The 16,087-nt window shown below is 54.3% G+C and overlaps 1 protein-coding gene across 1 annotated transcript in view; it reads right to left on the reverse strand.

Moving 5' to 3' along the window:
• The window catches only part of LOC309584177 (sodium/glucose cotransporter 2-like), a gene marked incomplete at both ends in the record, with an annotated part of 37,018 nt that extends 23,517 nt beyond the window's left edge, over positions 1 to 13,501 (reverse strand). The window contains 7 exons of the mRNA XM_082300117.1: positions 731 to 811; positions 1,498 to 1,603; positions 3,127 to 3,231; positions 4,604 to 4,663; positions 5,776 to 5,880; positions 6,857 to 6,928; positions 13,421 to 13,501. Of these exons, the coding sequence (XP_082156243.1) occupies positions 731 to 811; positions 1,498 to 1,603; positions 3,127 to 3,231; positions 4,604 to 4,663; positions 5,776 to 5,880; positions 6,857 to 6,928; positions 13,421 to 13,501 (610 nt within the window). The remainder of the gene's footprint in view (positions 1 to 730; positions 812 to 1,497; positions 1,604 to 3,126; positions 3,232 to 4,603; positions 4,664 to 5,775; positions 5,881 to 6,856; positions 6,929 to 13,420) is intronic.
• Positions 13,502 to 16,087: the final 2,586 nt, after the last annotated feature.

Here is a 16,087-nt window from a genome sequence, read left to right on the forward strand (position 1 = left end):
ATATGAACCAGTAGAAACCAGTAGAAACCAGGATGGGGTTTGGGGGTGGTACTGGAGAGTGGGTGGTGCTCCCTCCCAGTATGGCCCACGACCAGTGTGAACCAGTATAAACCAGTATAAACCAGTAAAGACCAGTATAAACCAGTATAAACCAGTATAAATCAGTAGAAACCAGTAGAAACCAGTAAAGAAAAGTATAAACCAGTAGAAACCAGTAAAGACAAGTATAAACCAGTAGAAACCAGGATGGGGTTTGGGGGTGGTACTGGAGAGTGGGTGGTGCTCCCTCCCAGTATGGCCCAGGACCAGTATGGACCAGTATAAACCAGTATAAACCATTAAAGACCAGTAAAAACCAGTAGAAACCAGTAGAAACCGGTAGAAACCAGTAGAAAGCAGGATGGACCAGTATAAACCAGTTTGGGGGTTGGGGGTGGTTTTGGAGGGCAGGCAGTGCTGCCTCCCAGTGACCAGTATGGACCAGTATGGACCAGTAGAAACCAGTATAAACCAGTAAGGCACCACAGTGCTGCATCCCAGTCCCTCCCAGTCCCCTCCCAGTCTCTCCCAGTCCCTCCCAGCCCCTTCCAATCCCCTCCCAGTCCCTCCCAGTCCCTCCCAATCCCCTCCCAGTCCCTCCCAGTCCTTTCCAATCCCCTCCCAGTCCTTCCCAGTCCCTCCCAGTCCCCTCCCAGTCCCTCCCAGTATAAACCAGTGCTCCCAGTCCCACCGTAGCCGGCCAGCACCGAGGCGCCCACGATGATGATGAGGGTCTGCACCAGGTCCGCGAACATCAGCGCCGTCAGGCCCCCTAGGCCAGTATAAACCAGTATAAACCAGTAGAAACCAGTATAGACCAATATGAACCAGTATGAAGCGGTATAAAGCCCAAAACCCAGTAAAAACCAGTATGGACCAGTATAGACTGGTATGGAGCAGTGAGCTCGGCCAGGCTGGAGCACAGAGCCTGCGGGACCAGTATAGACCAGTATAGACCAGTATAAACCAGTATGGAGCCGTATGGACAGGTATAAAGCCCAACAACCAGTATAAACCAGTATAAACCAGTATGGACCTTCCCAATCCCCTCCCAGTCACTCCCAGTACGGACCAGTTACATCCCAGTCCCTCCCAGTATAAACTAGTGGCCCCCCAATCCCCTCCCAGTCCACTCCCACTATCACCCCCAGTGCCTCCCAGTATAAACCAGTCCCTCCCAGTCGCTCCCAGTCCCCTCCCAGCACCTCCCAGTCCCTCCCAGTCCGTCCCAGTCCCCTCCCAGCGCCTCCCAGTCCCTCCCAGTATCACCCCAGCACCTCCCAGTATAAACCAGTCCCTCCCAGTACCCCCCCCAAATCCCCATCAACACCCCCGAATCCACCCCAAACCCCCTCCCAGTCCCTCCCAGTTTGTCCCAACCTCCTCCCAGTTTGTTCCAGTCCCCCTCCCGGTCCCTCCCGGTATAAACCAGTATAAACCAGTATAAACCAGTCCCACCCGTGACCGTGTACAGGGCCGTGATCCCCAGCAGGGCCCCCACGGAGGCGTAAAGGTCCCAGCCCAGGGCCTCGCGGATGAACAGCGCCCCCGAGTACATGTCCACCTGCAGGGGGGTACTGGGAGGGACTGGGACAAACTGGGAGGGACTGGGAAGGGGATTGGTACAAACCCGGAGGGACTGGGAGGGGATTGGTGGGCCCTGGGAGAAACTGGGAGGGACTGGGAGGGGGTTTGGGGTGGATTTGGGGGGTTTGGGGGGTACTGGGGGGGACTGGGACGGACTGGTTTATACTGGGAGGGGATTGGGATGATACTGGGAGGGACTGGGAGAGACTGGGAGGGACTGAGAGGGACTGGGAGGGACTGGGAGGCACTGGGAGGACTGGGAGGGACTGGTTCATACTGGGAGGTTACCAGGATGATACTGGGGGATACTGGGAGGCACTGGGAGGGACTGGGAGGTGACTGGGATGGACTGGAAGGGACTGGGACAAACTGGTCCATACTGGGAGGGGACTGGTTTCTACTGGGAGGTTACTGGGATGATACCAGGGGATACTGGGAGGTACTGGGAGGGACTGGGACAAACTGGGAGGGACTGGGAGGGGTTTTGGGGTGGATTTGGGGGGGTTTAGGGGGTTTGGGGGGTACTGGGAGGGACTGGTTTATACCGGGAGGGGATTGGGATGATACTGGGAGGGACTGGGACAAACTGGGAGGGACTGGGAGGGGGTTTGGGGTGGATTTGGGGGGGTTTGGGGGGCTCTGGGAGGGACTGGTTTATACTGGGAGGTTACTAGGATGATACTGGGAGGGACTGGGATGGACTGGGAGGGACTGGGAGGAGACTGGGATGATACTGGGGGATACTGGGAGGCACTGGGAGGGACTGGGAGGCGACTGGGATGATACTGGGAGGGGACTGGGGGGTCCTTCTGGAATCTGGGGCTTCCTCCCAGTCCCTCCCAGTCCCTCCCAGTCCCCTCCCAGCAATGCCCAAACCCCATCCCAGTAAGAACCAGTAGCTCCCAGTTCGTCCCAGCAATGCCCAAACCCCAAACCAGTATAACCCAGTAACCCCAATCCCCTCCCAGTCACCTCCCGGTCCCTCCCAGATTTTCCCAGTCCCTCCCAGTGACCTCCCAGTTCCCCCCAATCCCCTCCCAGTCCTTCCCAGTTCCCCCCAGTTCCCTCCCAGTCCCTCCCAGTATAAACCAGTCCTCCCCAATCCCCCCCAATCCCCTCCCAGTGCCTCCCAGTCCCCTCCCAGTCCTTCCCAGTCCATTCCCAGTCCCTCCCAGTCCTTCCCAGTCCATTCCCAGTCCCTCCCAGTCCCTCCCAGCCCATTCCCAGTCCCTCCCAGTCCATTCCCAGTCCTCTCCCAGTGCCTCCCAGTCCCCTCCCAGTCCTTCCCAGTCCATTCCCAGTCCCTCCCAGTCCCTCCCAGCCCATTCCCAGTCCCTCCCAGTACCTCCCAGTCCCCTCCCAGTCCTTCCCAGTCCCCTCCCAGTCCCCTCCCAGTCCCTCCCACTCCCTCCCAGCCCATTCCCAGTCCCTCCCAGTCCCTCCCAATCCCCCCCAATCCCCTCCCAGTCCCCTCCCAGTATAACCCAGTGCTCCCAGTACCGAGATCTTGGTGCTGACGTAGAGCCCCAGCGAGAGCAGGGCCAGGTAGAGGCGGATCCGGCCCCCCCCGAAGCGCCGGCCCAGGTACTCGGGCATGGTGCTCACCTGGCCCCGCCCAGTTAGGCCCCGCCCAGTTAGGCCACGCCCCCAGTTAGGCCACGGCCAGTTAGGCCACGCCCAGTTAGGCCACACCCAGTTAGGCCACGCCCAGTTAGGCCACGCCCCCAGTTAGACACACACACTCTCCCAGTTAGGCCTTGCCTCCAGTTAGGCCACGCCCAGTTAGGCCCCGCCCCAGTTAGGCCACACCCAGTTAGGCCACGCCCCCTTAGGCCACGCCCCAGTTAGGCCACGCCCAGTTAGGGCACGCCCCCAGTTAGACACACACACACTCCCAGTTAGGCCTCGCCTCCAGATAGGCCACACCCAGTTCGGCCCCGCCCCAGTTAGGCCACACCCAGTTAGGCCACGCCCAGTTAGGCCATGCCCAGTTAGGCCACACCCCCAGTTAGACACACATACACTCCCAGATAGGCCACGCCCAGTTAGGCCACACCCAGATAGGCCACGCCCAGTTAGGCCACGCCCCATTAGGCCACGCCCCACCAGGCGCCGCCCAGTTAGGCCACGCCCAGTTAGGCCCTGCCCAGTTGGGCCACACCCCCAGTTAGACACACACACACACCCCCAGTTAGGCCTTGCCTCCAGTTAGGCCATGCCCAGTTAGGCCACGCCCCCCGTTAGGCCACGCCCCCTTAGGCCACGCCCAGTTAGGGCACGCCCAGTTAGGGCACTCCCCCAGTTAGACACACACACACACCCCCAGTTAGGCCTTGCCTCCAGTTAGGCCATGCCCAGTTAGGCCATGCCCCCCCGTTAGGCCACGCCCCCTTAGGCCACGCCCAGTTAGGGCACGCCCAGTTAGGGCACTCCCCCAGTTAGACACACACACACACTCCCAGTTAGGCCTCGCCTCCAGATAGGCCATGCCCAGTTAGGCCACGCCCCCAGTTAGGCCACACCCCCCATTAGGCCATGCCCCATTAGGCCACACCCCCAGCTAGGCCACGCCCAGTTAGGGCACGCCCAGTTAGGGCACTACCCCAGTTAGACACACACACACTCCCAGTTAGGCCTCGCCTCCAGATAGGCCACGCCCAGTTAGGCCACGCCCAGTTAGGCTATGCCCCCAGTTAGGCCACGCCCAGTTAGGCCATGCCCTGTTTGTCCCAGTCCCTCCCAGTCCCTCCCAGTCCCCTCCCAGTCCCTCCCAGTCCCCTCCCAGTCCCTCCCAGTCCCTCCCAGTCTCTCCCAGTCCCCTCCCAGTCCCTCCCAATCCCCTCCCAGTTCCTCCCAGTCCCTCCCAATCCCCTCCCAGTTCCTCCCAGTCCCTCCCAATCCCCTCCCAGTCCCCTCCCAGCCCCTCCCAGTCCCCTCCCAGTCCCTCCCAGTCCCTCCCAGTCCATCCCAGTCTCACCCCGGCTCTCAGGTAGATGGGCACGAACACCCAGCCCAGCAGCAGCACAATGAACATGCCCTGGGGGAGGGGCAGGGGGCGGGGTCATATCGCGATAGCGAGGGGGGGGGGGGGGAGGGCGTGGCGATATCGCGACAGAGCCACTAGGGGGCGCTCTGGGGCCACCTGGAATGGTCACAGAGCCACCGGAGGGGGCGGGGGGGGGAGGGGGGGAGGCGATATGGCGATCTATCGCGATATGTCGTCACCTATCGCGATATACGGCGATAGATCGTCACATATCGCGATATACACGGCGATAGATCGTCACATATCGCGATATACGGCGATAGATCGTCACATATCGCGATATACACTGCGATAGATCGTCACCTATCGCGATATACACTGCGATAGATCGTCACCTATCGCGATATACACGGCGATAGATCGTCACCTATCGCGATATACGGCGATAGATCGTCACATATCGCGATATACGGCGATAGATCGTCACCTATCGCGATATACGGCGATAGATCGTCACGTGTCGCGATATACGGCGATAGATCGTCACCTATTGCGATATACGGCGATAGATCGTCACCTATCGCGATATACGGCGATAGATCGTCACGTGTCGCGATATACGGCGATAGATCGTCACCTATTGCGATATACACTGCGATAGATCGTCACATATCGCGATATACGGCGATAGATCGTCACCTATCGCGATATACACTGCGATAGATCGTCACCTATCGCGATATACACTGCGATAGATCGTCACCTATCGCGATATACACTGCGATAGATCGTCACATATCGCGATATACACGGCGATAGATCGTCACCTATCGCGATATACGGCGATAGATCGTCACCTATCGCGATATACACGGCGATAGATCGTCACCTATCGCGATATACACGGCGATAGATCGTCACATATCGCGATATACACGGCGATAGATCGTCACCTATCGCGATATACACGGCGATAGATCGTCACCTATCGCGATATACACGGCGATAGATCGTCACATATCGCGATATACATGGCGATAGATCGTCACCTATCGCGATATACGGCGATAGATCGTCACCTATCGCGATACACGGCGATAGATCGTCACCTATCGCGATACACGGCGCGATATCGCGGCCTGTCGTGGGATATCGCGACTCACGCTCCACTCGAAGCCGCCCACGGCGATGCCGCCGGCCGCGCCCGTCCCGGCCAGGCCCACAAAGTGCCCGGAGCCGATGTTGCTGGCGAAGAGCGACGCCCCCACCTGGAGGGGACGGAGTGACCCCTGAGTGACCCTGAGTGACCCCTGAGTGACCCTGAGTGACCCCTGAGTGACCCTGAATGACCCCTGAGTGATCCCGGAGTGACCTCTGAGTGACCCCGGAGTGACCCATGAGTGACCCTGAGTGACCTCTGAGTGACCCCGGAGTGACCCCTGAGTGACCCCTGAGTGATCCCGGAGTGACCCCGAGTGACCCCTGAGTAACCCCTGAGTGAGCACTGAGTGACCCCTGAGTGACCCCTGAGTGACCCCTGAGTGACCCCTGAGTGAGCACTGAGTGACCCCTGAGTGACCCTGAGTGACCTCTGACTGACCCATGAGTGACTTCTGAGTGACCTCTGAGTGACCCCAGTGACCCCTGAGTGACCCCTGAGTGACCAATGAGTGACCCCTGAGTGACCTCTGAGTGACCCCTGAGTGACCCATGAGTGACACATGAGTGACCCCTGAGTGACCTCTGAGTGACCCCAGTGACCCCTGAGTGACCCTGAGTGACCCCTGAGTGACCCTGACTGACCCTGACTGACCCTGAGTGACCCTGACTGACCCCGGTGACCCTGAGTGACCCATGAGTGACCCATGAGTGACCCCTGAGTGGCCCCAGTGACCCTGAGTGACCCCTGAGTGACCCCAGTGACCCCTGAGTGACCCCTGAGTGACTCCTGAGTGACCCCTCAGTGACCCCTGAGTGACCCCTGAGTGACCCATCCATCCCCCCAGTGTGGCACCAGTACAAACCAGTATAAACCAGTATGGGCCAGTTTGACCTGAGTGACCCCAGAGTGACTCCTGAGTGACCCCTGAGTGACCCTGAGTGACCCCTCCATCCCCCCACTATGGCACCAGTACGGCACGAGTACAAACCAGCATAAACCAGTAGAAAGCAGTACAAACCAGTACAAACCAGTACAGACCAGTACAAACCAGTACAAACCAGTACAAACCAGTGGTCACTCACCGGTGCCCAGCTCATGCTGCGTCCGGCCAGGAAATACCCGGAGAGGCTCCGGCTGCTGCGCCTGCGCAGGGACTGGGACCAGTACAGACCAGTAAGGACCAGTACGGACCAGTATGGACCAGTATAAACCAGTATAAACCAGTATAGACCAGTACAGACCAGTACAGACCAGTATAGATGAGTATGGACCAGTACGGACCAGTACGGACTAGTATGGACCAGTATGGACCAGTACAGACCAGTATGGACTAGTATGGACCAGTATGAAACAGTATGGACCAGTATAAACCAGTTTGGACCAGTTTGGGCTCCCAGTGCTTCCAGTTTGAGCCCCCAGTGCTCCCAGTTTGGGCTCCCAGTTTGGGCTCCCAGTTTGGGCTCCCAGTGCTCCCAGTTTGGCCTCCCAGTTTGGACCAGTTTGGCTCCCAGAGCTCCCAGTTTGGCCTCCCAGTTTGAGCTCCCAGTTTGGACCAGTTTGGGCTCCCAGTTTGGGCTCCCAGTGCTCCCACTTTGGGCTCCCAGTGCTCCCAGTTTGGGCTCCCAGGGCTCCCAGTTTGGACCAGTTTGGGCTCCCAGTGCTCCCACTTTGGGCTCCCAGTGCTCCCAGTTTGGGCTCCCAGTTTGGGCTCCCAGTGCTCCCAGTTTGGGCTCCCAGTTTGGGCTCCCAGAGCTCCCACTTTGGGCTCCCAGTTTGGGCTCCCAGAGCTCCCAGTTTGGCCTCCCAGTTTGGGCTCCCAGTGCTCCCAGTTTGGGCTCCCAGAGCTCCCAGTTTGGGCTCCCAGTTTGAGCTCCCAGTGCTCCCAGTTTGGGCTCCCAGTTTGGGCTCCCAGAGTTCCCAGTTTGGCCTCCCAGTTTGAGCTCCCAGTCTGGACCAGTTTGAGCTCCCAGTGCTCCCAGTTTGGGCTCCCAGTTTGGCTCCCAGTGCTCCCAGTAATCCCAGTATGAACTCCCAGTGCTCCCAGTTTGGACTCCCAGTTTGGGCTCCCAGTAATCCCAGTATGAACTCCCAGTGTTCCCAGTTTGGACCAGTTTGGGCTCCCAGTGCTCCCAGTTTGGGCTCCCAGTTTGAGCTCCCAGTGCTCCCAGTTTGGACTCCCAGTTCGGGCTCCCAGTGCTCCCAGTTTGGGCTCCCAGTGCTCCCAGTTTGGACTCCCAGTTTGGGCTCCCAGTAATCCCAGTATGAACTCCCAGTGTTCCCAGTTTGGACCAGTTTGGGCTCCCAGTGCTCCCAGTTTGGGCTCCCAGTTTGAGCTCCCAGTGCTCCCAGTTTGGACTCCCAGTTCGGGCTCCCAGTGCTCCCAGTTTGGGCTCCCAGTGTTCCCAGTTTGGACTCCCAGTTTGGGCTCCCAGTAATCCCAGTATGAACTCCCAGTGCTCCCAGTTTGGACCAGTTTGGCTCCCAGTGCTCCCAGTTTGGACTCCCAGTTTGGCCTCCCAGTTTGAGCTCCCAGTCTGGACCAGTTTGGGCTCCCAGTGCTTCCAGTTTGGGCTCCCAGTTTGGGCTCCCAGTTTGGACCAGTTTGGCTCCCAGAGCTCCCAGTTTGGGCTCCCAGTGCTCCCAGTTTGAACTCCCAGTGGTCCCAGTTTGAGCTCCCAGTTTGGGCTCCCAGTATGGGCTCCCAGTTTAGACCAGTTTGGACCAGTTTGGCTCCCAGTGCTCCCAGTTTGGGCTCCCAGTTTGGGCTCCCAGTAATCCCAGTATGAACTCCCAGTGCTCCCAGTTTGGGCTCCCAGTTTGAACTCCCAGTGCTCCCAGTTTGAACTCCCAGTGCTCCCAGTTTGGGCTCCCAGTGTGAGCTCCCAGTTTAGACCAGTTTGGACCAGTTTGGGCTCCCAGTTCGGCCCCAGTGGCCGCTGGCCGCCGCGGGGCATTGTGGGTAATCATTCACCCCGCCCCTCCCCCCCCCGCGGTTCTTTTTGTGACTCCCGAGCCGGGGGGGGAGGGGAGGGGGGGGAATTTGGGGGAAATTTGGGGGAATTTGGGGCATTTTGGGGAATTTGGAGGAATTTGGGGGAAATTTGGGGAATTTGGGGGAATTTTGAGGGATTTGGAGAATTTGGGGGGTCCTGGGAGGGAAATTTTGGGGGGAATTTGGGGATTTGGGGGGAATTTGGAGGGTTCTGGGAGGAGAATTTGGGGAATTTGGGGGATTTTGGGAAATTCTAGGGAATTTTGGGAAATTTTGGGGGATTTGGGGGGAAATTTTGGGGGAAATTTGGGGATTTGGGGGGAAATTTGGGGGGATTTTGGAGAATTTGGGGGGATTTGGGGGAAATTCAGGGAATTTGGGGGAATTTGGGGGAATTTTGGGGGATTTGGAGAATTTGGGGGCTCCTGGGTGGAAAATTTTGTGGGAATTTTCCAGATTTTGGGTTGATTCGGGGCTTTTTGAGGTGAATTTTCCGTATCCGGGGTTTTCTGAGGTGAATTTTGAGGATTTTGGGGTTTTTCAGGGTGAATTTTCCAGATTTTGGGGCTTTTTGGGGTGAATTTTCAAGATCCGGGGTTTTCTGGGCTCAATTTCCCAGATTTTGGGTTATTTGGGGTGAATTTTCTGGATTTTGGGGTGAATTTTCCAGATATCAGGGTGATTTCGTGTTATTTTAGGGTGAATTTTCCGGATTTTGGGGTTTTCTGGGTCGAATTTTCCGGATTTGGGGGTTGTTTGGGGGGCAGGGGATTTGGGGTGAATTTTCAGGATTTTGGGATTTTTTGGGGGAATTTTCAGGATTTTGGGATTTTTGGGGGGAATTTTCAGGATTTGGGGGGGGTTGGTGGGGAATTTTCAAGATCCGGGGTTTTCTGGGCTGAATTTCCCAGATTTTTGTCGTTTTCCGGGCTGAATTTTCCAGGGTTTTTTTGGGGTGAATTTTCCGGATTTGGGGTTTTCTGGGTTGAATTTTCCGGATTTTGGGGTTTTCGGGGCTGAATTTCCCGGATTTTGGGGGGGGGGTTTGGGGTGAATTTTCAGGATTTAGGGGACTTTGGGGTGAAATTTCAGGATTCAGGATTTTTTGGGGTGAATTTTCTGGATTTCAGGGTGAATTTTCCGGATTTTGGGGGTTTCTGGGGTGAATTTTCAAGATCCGGGGTTTTCTGGGCTGAATTCTCTGGATTTTGGGGTCAATTTTCAGGATTTCAGGGTGAAATTCAGGATTTGGGGTTTATTCTGGGGTGAATTTTCCGCATTTTCGGGGGTTTCGGGTTGAATTTTCTGGATTTTGGGGGATTTTGGGGTGAATTTCCCGGATTTTGGGGTTTTCTGGGTCGAAGTTTCCAGATTTTAGGGTTTTCTGAGTTGAATTTTCTGGATTTTTGGGGTTTTCTGGGGTGAATTTTCTGGAAGGGGGGGGTGGGGTGGGGGTGAGTGAATTTTCTGGATTTCGGGGTGAATTTTCTGGATTTTGGGGTTTTTTCAGGGTGAATTTTCCACATCTTGGGGGTTTCTGGGTTGAATTTCCCAGATTTTGGGGGGTTTTAGGGTGAATTTTCAGGATTTTGGGGGTTCCAGGGTGATTTTTCCGGATTTCGGGCTGAAATTTCCGGATTTTGGGGGTTTTGGGGTTGAATTTTCAACACCCGGGGTTTTCTGGGCTGAATTTTCCGGATTTTGGGGTTTGGGAGGAATTTTCAGGATGTTGGGGTTTTCTGGTTTGAATTCCCCTGATTTTTTGGGTTTTCTGGGTTGAATTTCCCGGATTTTGGGGTTTTGGGGGAATTTTCAGGATTTTGGGGTTTTCTGGGTTGAATTTTCCAGATTTTGGGGTTTTCTGGGCTGAATTTTCTGGATTTTTGGGGGTTTGGGGGAATTTTCCGGATTTCAGGGTTGGATTTTCAAGATTTTGGGGTTTTCTGGGCAGAATTCCCCTGATTTTTTGGGTTTTCTGGGTTGAATTTTCCAGATATTGGGGTTTTGGGGGAATTTTCAGGATTTCAGGGTGAATTTTCCGGAGTTTTGGGTTTTCTGGGGTGAATTTTCCGGATTTTGGGGTTTAGGGTTGAATTTTCAGGATTTCATGGTGAGTTTTCCTGATTTTGGGGGGTTCCGGTCTAAATTTTCTGGATTTGGGGTTTATTTGGCGTGAATTTTCTGGATTTGGGGTTTTCTGGGGTGAATTTTCCAGATTTTGGGGTTTTCTGGGCTGAATTTTCTGGATTTTGGGGTTTTGGGGGAATGTTCAGGATTTTGGGGTGAATTTTCTGGATTTTGGGGTTTTCTGGGGTGAATTTTCCAGATTTTGGGGTTTGGGGGGAATTTTGTGGATTTCAGGGTGAATTTTCCGGTTTTGGGGGTTTTCTGGGCTGAATTTTCCAGATATTGGGGGTTTGGGGGTCTTTTCCCGATTTCAGGGTGAATGTTCAGGATTTTGGTGGTTTCTGGGTTGAATTTTCCAGATTTGGGGGTTTTCTGGGGGGAATTTCCCGGATTTTGGGGCCGAATTTTTCCGGATTTCAGGGTTGGATTTTTCCAGATTTTGAGGTTGGTTCGGGGTGAATTTTCCGGATTTTTGGGGTGATTTGGGGTTTTCCTGGGTGAATTTTCTGTATTTTGGGGTTTTCTGGGCTGAATTTTCCAGGTTTCGGGGTGATTTGGGGTTTTTTGGGGTGAAGTTTCAGGATTTTGGGGGTTTTGGGGTGAATTTTCAGGATTCGGGGGTTTTCAGGGTGAATTTTCCGGATTTTCGGGGGGTTGGGGGAATTTTCCAGATTTCGGGGTGAATTGTCCGGATTTTGGGTTTTTCTGGGCTGAATTTCCTGGATTTTGGGTTTATTTGGGGTGAATTTTCTGGATTTGGGGTTTTCTGGGTTGAATTTTCCGGATTTTGGGGTTTTCAGGGCCAAATTTGTGGGATTTTGGGGTTTTCTGGGCTGAATTTTCCGGATTTTGGGGTTTGGGGGGAATTTTCCAGATTTCAGGGTGAATTTTCCAGAGCTTGGGGTTTTCTGGGGTGAATTTTCCAGATTTTGGGATTTGGGGGGAATTTTGTGGATTTCTGGGTGAACTTTCCGGATTTTGGGGGTTTGGGGGTATTTTCCAGATTTCAGGGTGAATGTTCAGGATTTTGGGGTTTTCTGGGTTGAATTTTCCAGATTTTGGGGTTTTCCGGGGTGAATTTTCCGGATATTGGGGTTTAGGGTTGAATTTTCAGGATTTCAGGGTGAGTTTTCCAGATTTTGGGGGGTTCCGGTCTGAATTTTCTGGATTTGGGGTTTATTTGGGGTGAATTTTCTGGATTTGGGGTTTTCTGGGTTGAATTTTCCAGATTTTGGGGTTTTCCGGGGTGAATTTTCCGGATTTAGGGGTCTTTGGGGTGAATTTTTCAGGATTTCATGCTGAATTTTCCGGATTTTGGGGGGTTTTCTGGGCCGAATTTCCCGGGGTTTTTTTTTTTTGGGCCGAATTTTCGGGATTTGGGGGCCGTTCGGGGGTCGGGGTTTTTTGGGGGGCGGTGGGGGGAGGGGCGCGCGCTCCTTACCCAGAGCCCCACGGCCATGACCAGCAGGAAGTAGCCCCCGATCACCCCCAGGTCCCGCGGGGCCGCGCCCGGCGCCTCCATCCCCTCCCCCACCCTCTGCCCGCCCCTCCCCCACCCCCACAAACCCCTCCCCCCCCTCGGGTTTTCTGGGGGGAATTTCCCGGATTTCGGGGCCGAATTTTTCCGGATTTCAGGGTTGGATTTTTCCAGATTTTGAGGTTGGTTCGGGGTGAATTTTCCGGATTTTGGAGTTTTTCTGGGTTGATTTTTCCAGATTTGAGGGGGGGGTTGGGTGAATTTTCAGGATTTGAGGTGAAATTTCCTGATTTTGGGGTGATTTGGGGCTTTTTGGGGTGAATTTTCAGGATCTGGAGTTTTCTGGGCTGAATTTTCCAGATTTTGGGGTTGTTTTTCTGGGGGGAGGGGTTGGGGTGAATTTTCTGGATTTTAGGGTTTTTTCGGGGTGAATTTTCCAGATTTTGGGGTTTTCTGGGTTGAATTTTCCGGATTTTGGGGTTTTGGGGGAATTTTCAGGATTTCAGGGTGAATTTTCCGGATTTTGGGGTTTTCTGGGTTGAATTTTCCAGATTTTTGGGGGTTTCTGGGCTGAATTTTCCAGATATTGGGGGTTTTCTGGGGCGAATTTTCCGGATTTCGGGGTTTCGGGGGAATTTTCAGGATTTCAGGGTGAGTTTTCCAGATTTTGGGGGGTTCCGGGCTAAATTTTCCGGATTTGGGGTTTATTTGCGGTGAATTTTCTGGATTTGGGGTTTTCTGGGTTGAATTTTCCAGATTTCGGGGTGAATGTTCAGGATTTTGGGGTTTTCTGGGTTGAATTCCCCGGATTTTGGGGTTTTCTGGGTTGAATTTTCCAGATTTTGGGGTTTTCCGGGGTGAATTTTCCGGATTTAGGGGTCTTTGGGGTGAATTTTTCAGGATTTCATGCTGAATTTTCCGGATTTTTGGGGGTTTTCTGGGCCGAATTTCCCGGGGGTTTTTTTTGGGCCGAATTTTCGGGATTTGGGGGCCGTTCGGGGGTCGGGGGTTTTTTGGGGGGCGGTGGGGGGAGGGGCGCGCGCTCCTTACCCAGAGCCCCACGGCCATGACCAGCAGGAAGTAGCCCCCGATCACCCCCAGGTCCCGCGGGTCCGCGCCCGGCGCCTCCATCCCCTCCCCCACCCTCTGCCCGCCCCTCCCCCACCCCCTCCAAGCCCCTCCCCCACCCCCTCCCCCTCCCCCCCCCCTCGGGTCCGCCGGGGTCGCTCGGGGGGCACCGAAGCGGCACCGAAGGGTGGGGGAGGGGCGGCCCCAATTCCCCTCCCCCCTCCAGGGACCGGCGCTGGTTTTTACTGGGGTGGGGGAGGGGAGGGTTTTGGTTTGGGTTTTTTTTGTTTTTTTTTTTTTTTTTTGGGGTGGTTTTTGGGGATTTTTGGGGCCGTTTCTGGTCGTTGTTGAGGGTGGGGGAGGGGGGAGGGGTCGTTTTTGGGGAGGTTTCAGGGCTCTTTTGGGACGTTTTGGGGTCATTTTGGGGGGTGATTTTGGTCTTTTTGGTGTCATTTTTGGTCGGTCTTTCCAGGAGGATTTTTGGGTCATTTGGGGCCATTTGGGGTCATTTTGGGGTCGATTTTGGGACATTTTGGGGTCATTTGGGGTCGGTTTTGGTCTTTTCGGGTCTTTTTGGGGTCATTTGAGGTCATTTTCGGGCCATTTTGGGTCCTTTCAGGACGATTTTTGGAGCATTTTGGGGTCATTTTGGGTCCTTCCAGGAGTATTTTTGGGTCATTTACGGCCATTTGGGGTCATTTTGGGGCGATTTTGGGACCTTTTGGGGTCATTTGGGGTCGATTTTGGTCTTTTTGGGGTCATTTGGGGCTGGTTTGGGTCCTTTCAGATCCTTTTTGGGTCATTTTTGGGCCATTTTGGGCCCTTTCAGGACGATTTTGGGAGCATTTCATGGTCATTTGGGGTCGATTTTGGGACATTTTGGGGTCATCTGGAGTCTTTTTGGGGTCATTTTGCATCCTTTCAGATCCTTTTTGGGCCATTTGGGGTCATTTTGGGAGCATTTTGGGGTCATTTAAGCGATTTTGGTCTTTTTGGGGTCATTTGGGGCCATTTTGGGTCCTTTCAGGACGATTTTTGGAGCATTTTGGGGTCATTTTGGGTCCTTCCAGGAGTATTTTTGGGTCATTTGGGGCCATTTAAGCGATTTTGGGACATTTGGGGGTCATTTGGGGGCAATTTTGGTCATTTCTGGGCCCATTTTGGGTCCTTTCAGATCCTTTTTGGGTCATTTGGGGGCCATTTTGGGCCCTTTTAGGACTATTTTTGTCTCATTTGGGGCCATTTAAGCAACTTGGGTCATTTTGCATCATTTCGCATCCTTTGGGGCCGTTTTGGGGCATTTTTGGGGTATTTTCAGTCCTTTTAGGACTATTTGGGGACATTTTGGGGTCATTTTTGGTCATTTTGGGTCCTTTCAGATCCTTTTTGGGTCATTTTTGGGCCCTTTTGGGCCCTTTCAGGACGATTTTTGGAGCATTTTGGGGCCATTTCAGCGATTTTGGGACACTTCGGGGTCATCTGGGGTCGATTTGGGTCTTTTTGGGGTCATTTGGGTCAGTTTGGGCCCTTTCAGGACGATTTTTGGAGCATTTTGGGGTCATTTCCGCGATTTTGGGGTCATTTGGGGTCGATTTTGGTCCTTTGGGGTCTTTTGGGGGTCATTTGGGGCCATTTTGGGCCCTTTCAGGGCGATTTTTGGAGCATTTTGGGGTCACTTGGGGTCGATTTTAGGACTTTTTGGGGTCATTTGGGGCCATTTTTGGGTCATTTTGGGTCATTTCTGGGCCATTTTGGGTTGGGCCATTTGGGGGTCATGTTTGGACCATTTGGGGCCACTTTTGGGTCATTTTGGGTCATTTCTGGGCCATTTTGAGTAATTTCTGGACATTTGGGGCATTTTGGCTCCTTCCAGGACTATTTTTGGGTCCTTTCAGATCAATTTTGGGCCATTTTTGGGCCGTTTTGTGCCACTTTTGAATCATTTCAGCTCCTTCCTGGACTATTTTTTGGATCATTTTGGGTCAATTTTGGTTCATTTGGGGTCATTTTGGCTCCTTTCAGATCCATTTTGGGCCATTTTGGGTCATTTCTGGGCCATTTTGGGGTCATTTCTGGACCATTTCTGGGCCATTTTTGGGTCATATTGGGTCATTTCTGGGCCATTTCAGGTCATTTCTGGACCATTTCGGGCCATTTTTGGGTCATATTGGGTCATTTCTGGGCCATTTCAGGTCATTTCTGGACCATTTCGGGCCATTTTTGGTCATTTTGGGCCATTTTGGGGTCATTTCTGGACCATTTCGGGCCATTTTTGGTCATTTTGGGCCATTTTGGGGTCATTTCTGGGCCATTTCCAATCATTCCAGCTCCTTCCCGGACTCTTTTCCCATCATTTCATTTCCGCTCCGTTTCCGGCCGTTTTCCCGCCTTTTTCCCCTCATTTCGGGCCCTGGGGGAGGGGCTCCGACTCCTCCGCGGGGGAGGGGTCCCGGCCAGGGGTGGGGGAGGGGCCGTGGGACCCTTCCAGAAACTTCCGGAGCCGGGTGGGGTAATCGGTGACCACCCCGGTGGCGCCGAGGCCGAAGGCTTCCGCAAAGTCCCGCTCCTCGTTGGCCACCCACAGGCACACCTGGGCAAGGTGGGGGAGGGGCGCTGAGGGTGGGGGGAGGGGTCCTGGAGGGCTCGGAC

Source organism: Coloeus monedula, assembly GCF_965178545.1.
Source record: "Coloeus monedula genome assembly, chromosome: 37".
In the NCBI taxonomy this organism is placed as follows: Eukaryota; Metazoa; Chordata; class Aves; order Passeriformes; family Corvidae; genus Coloeus; species Coloeus monedula.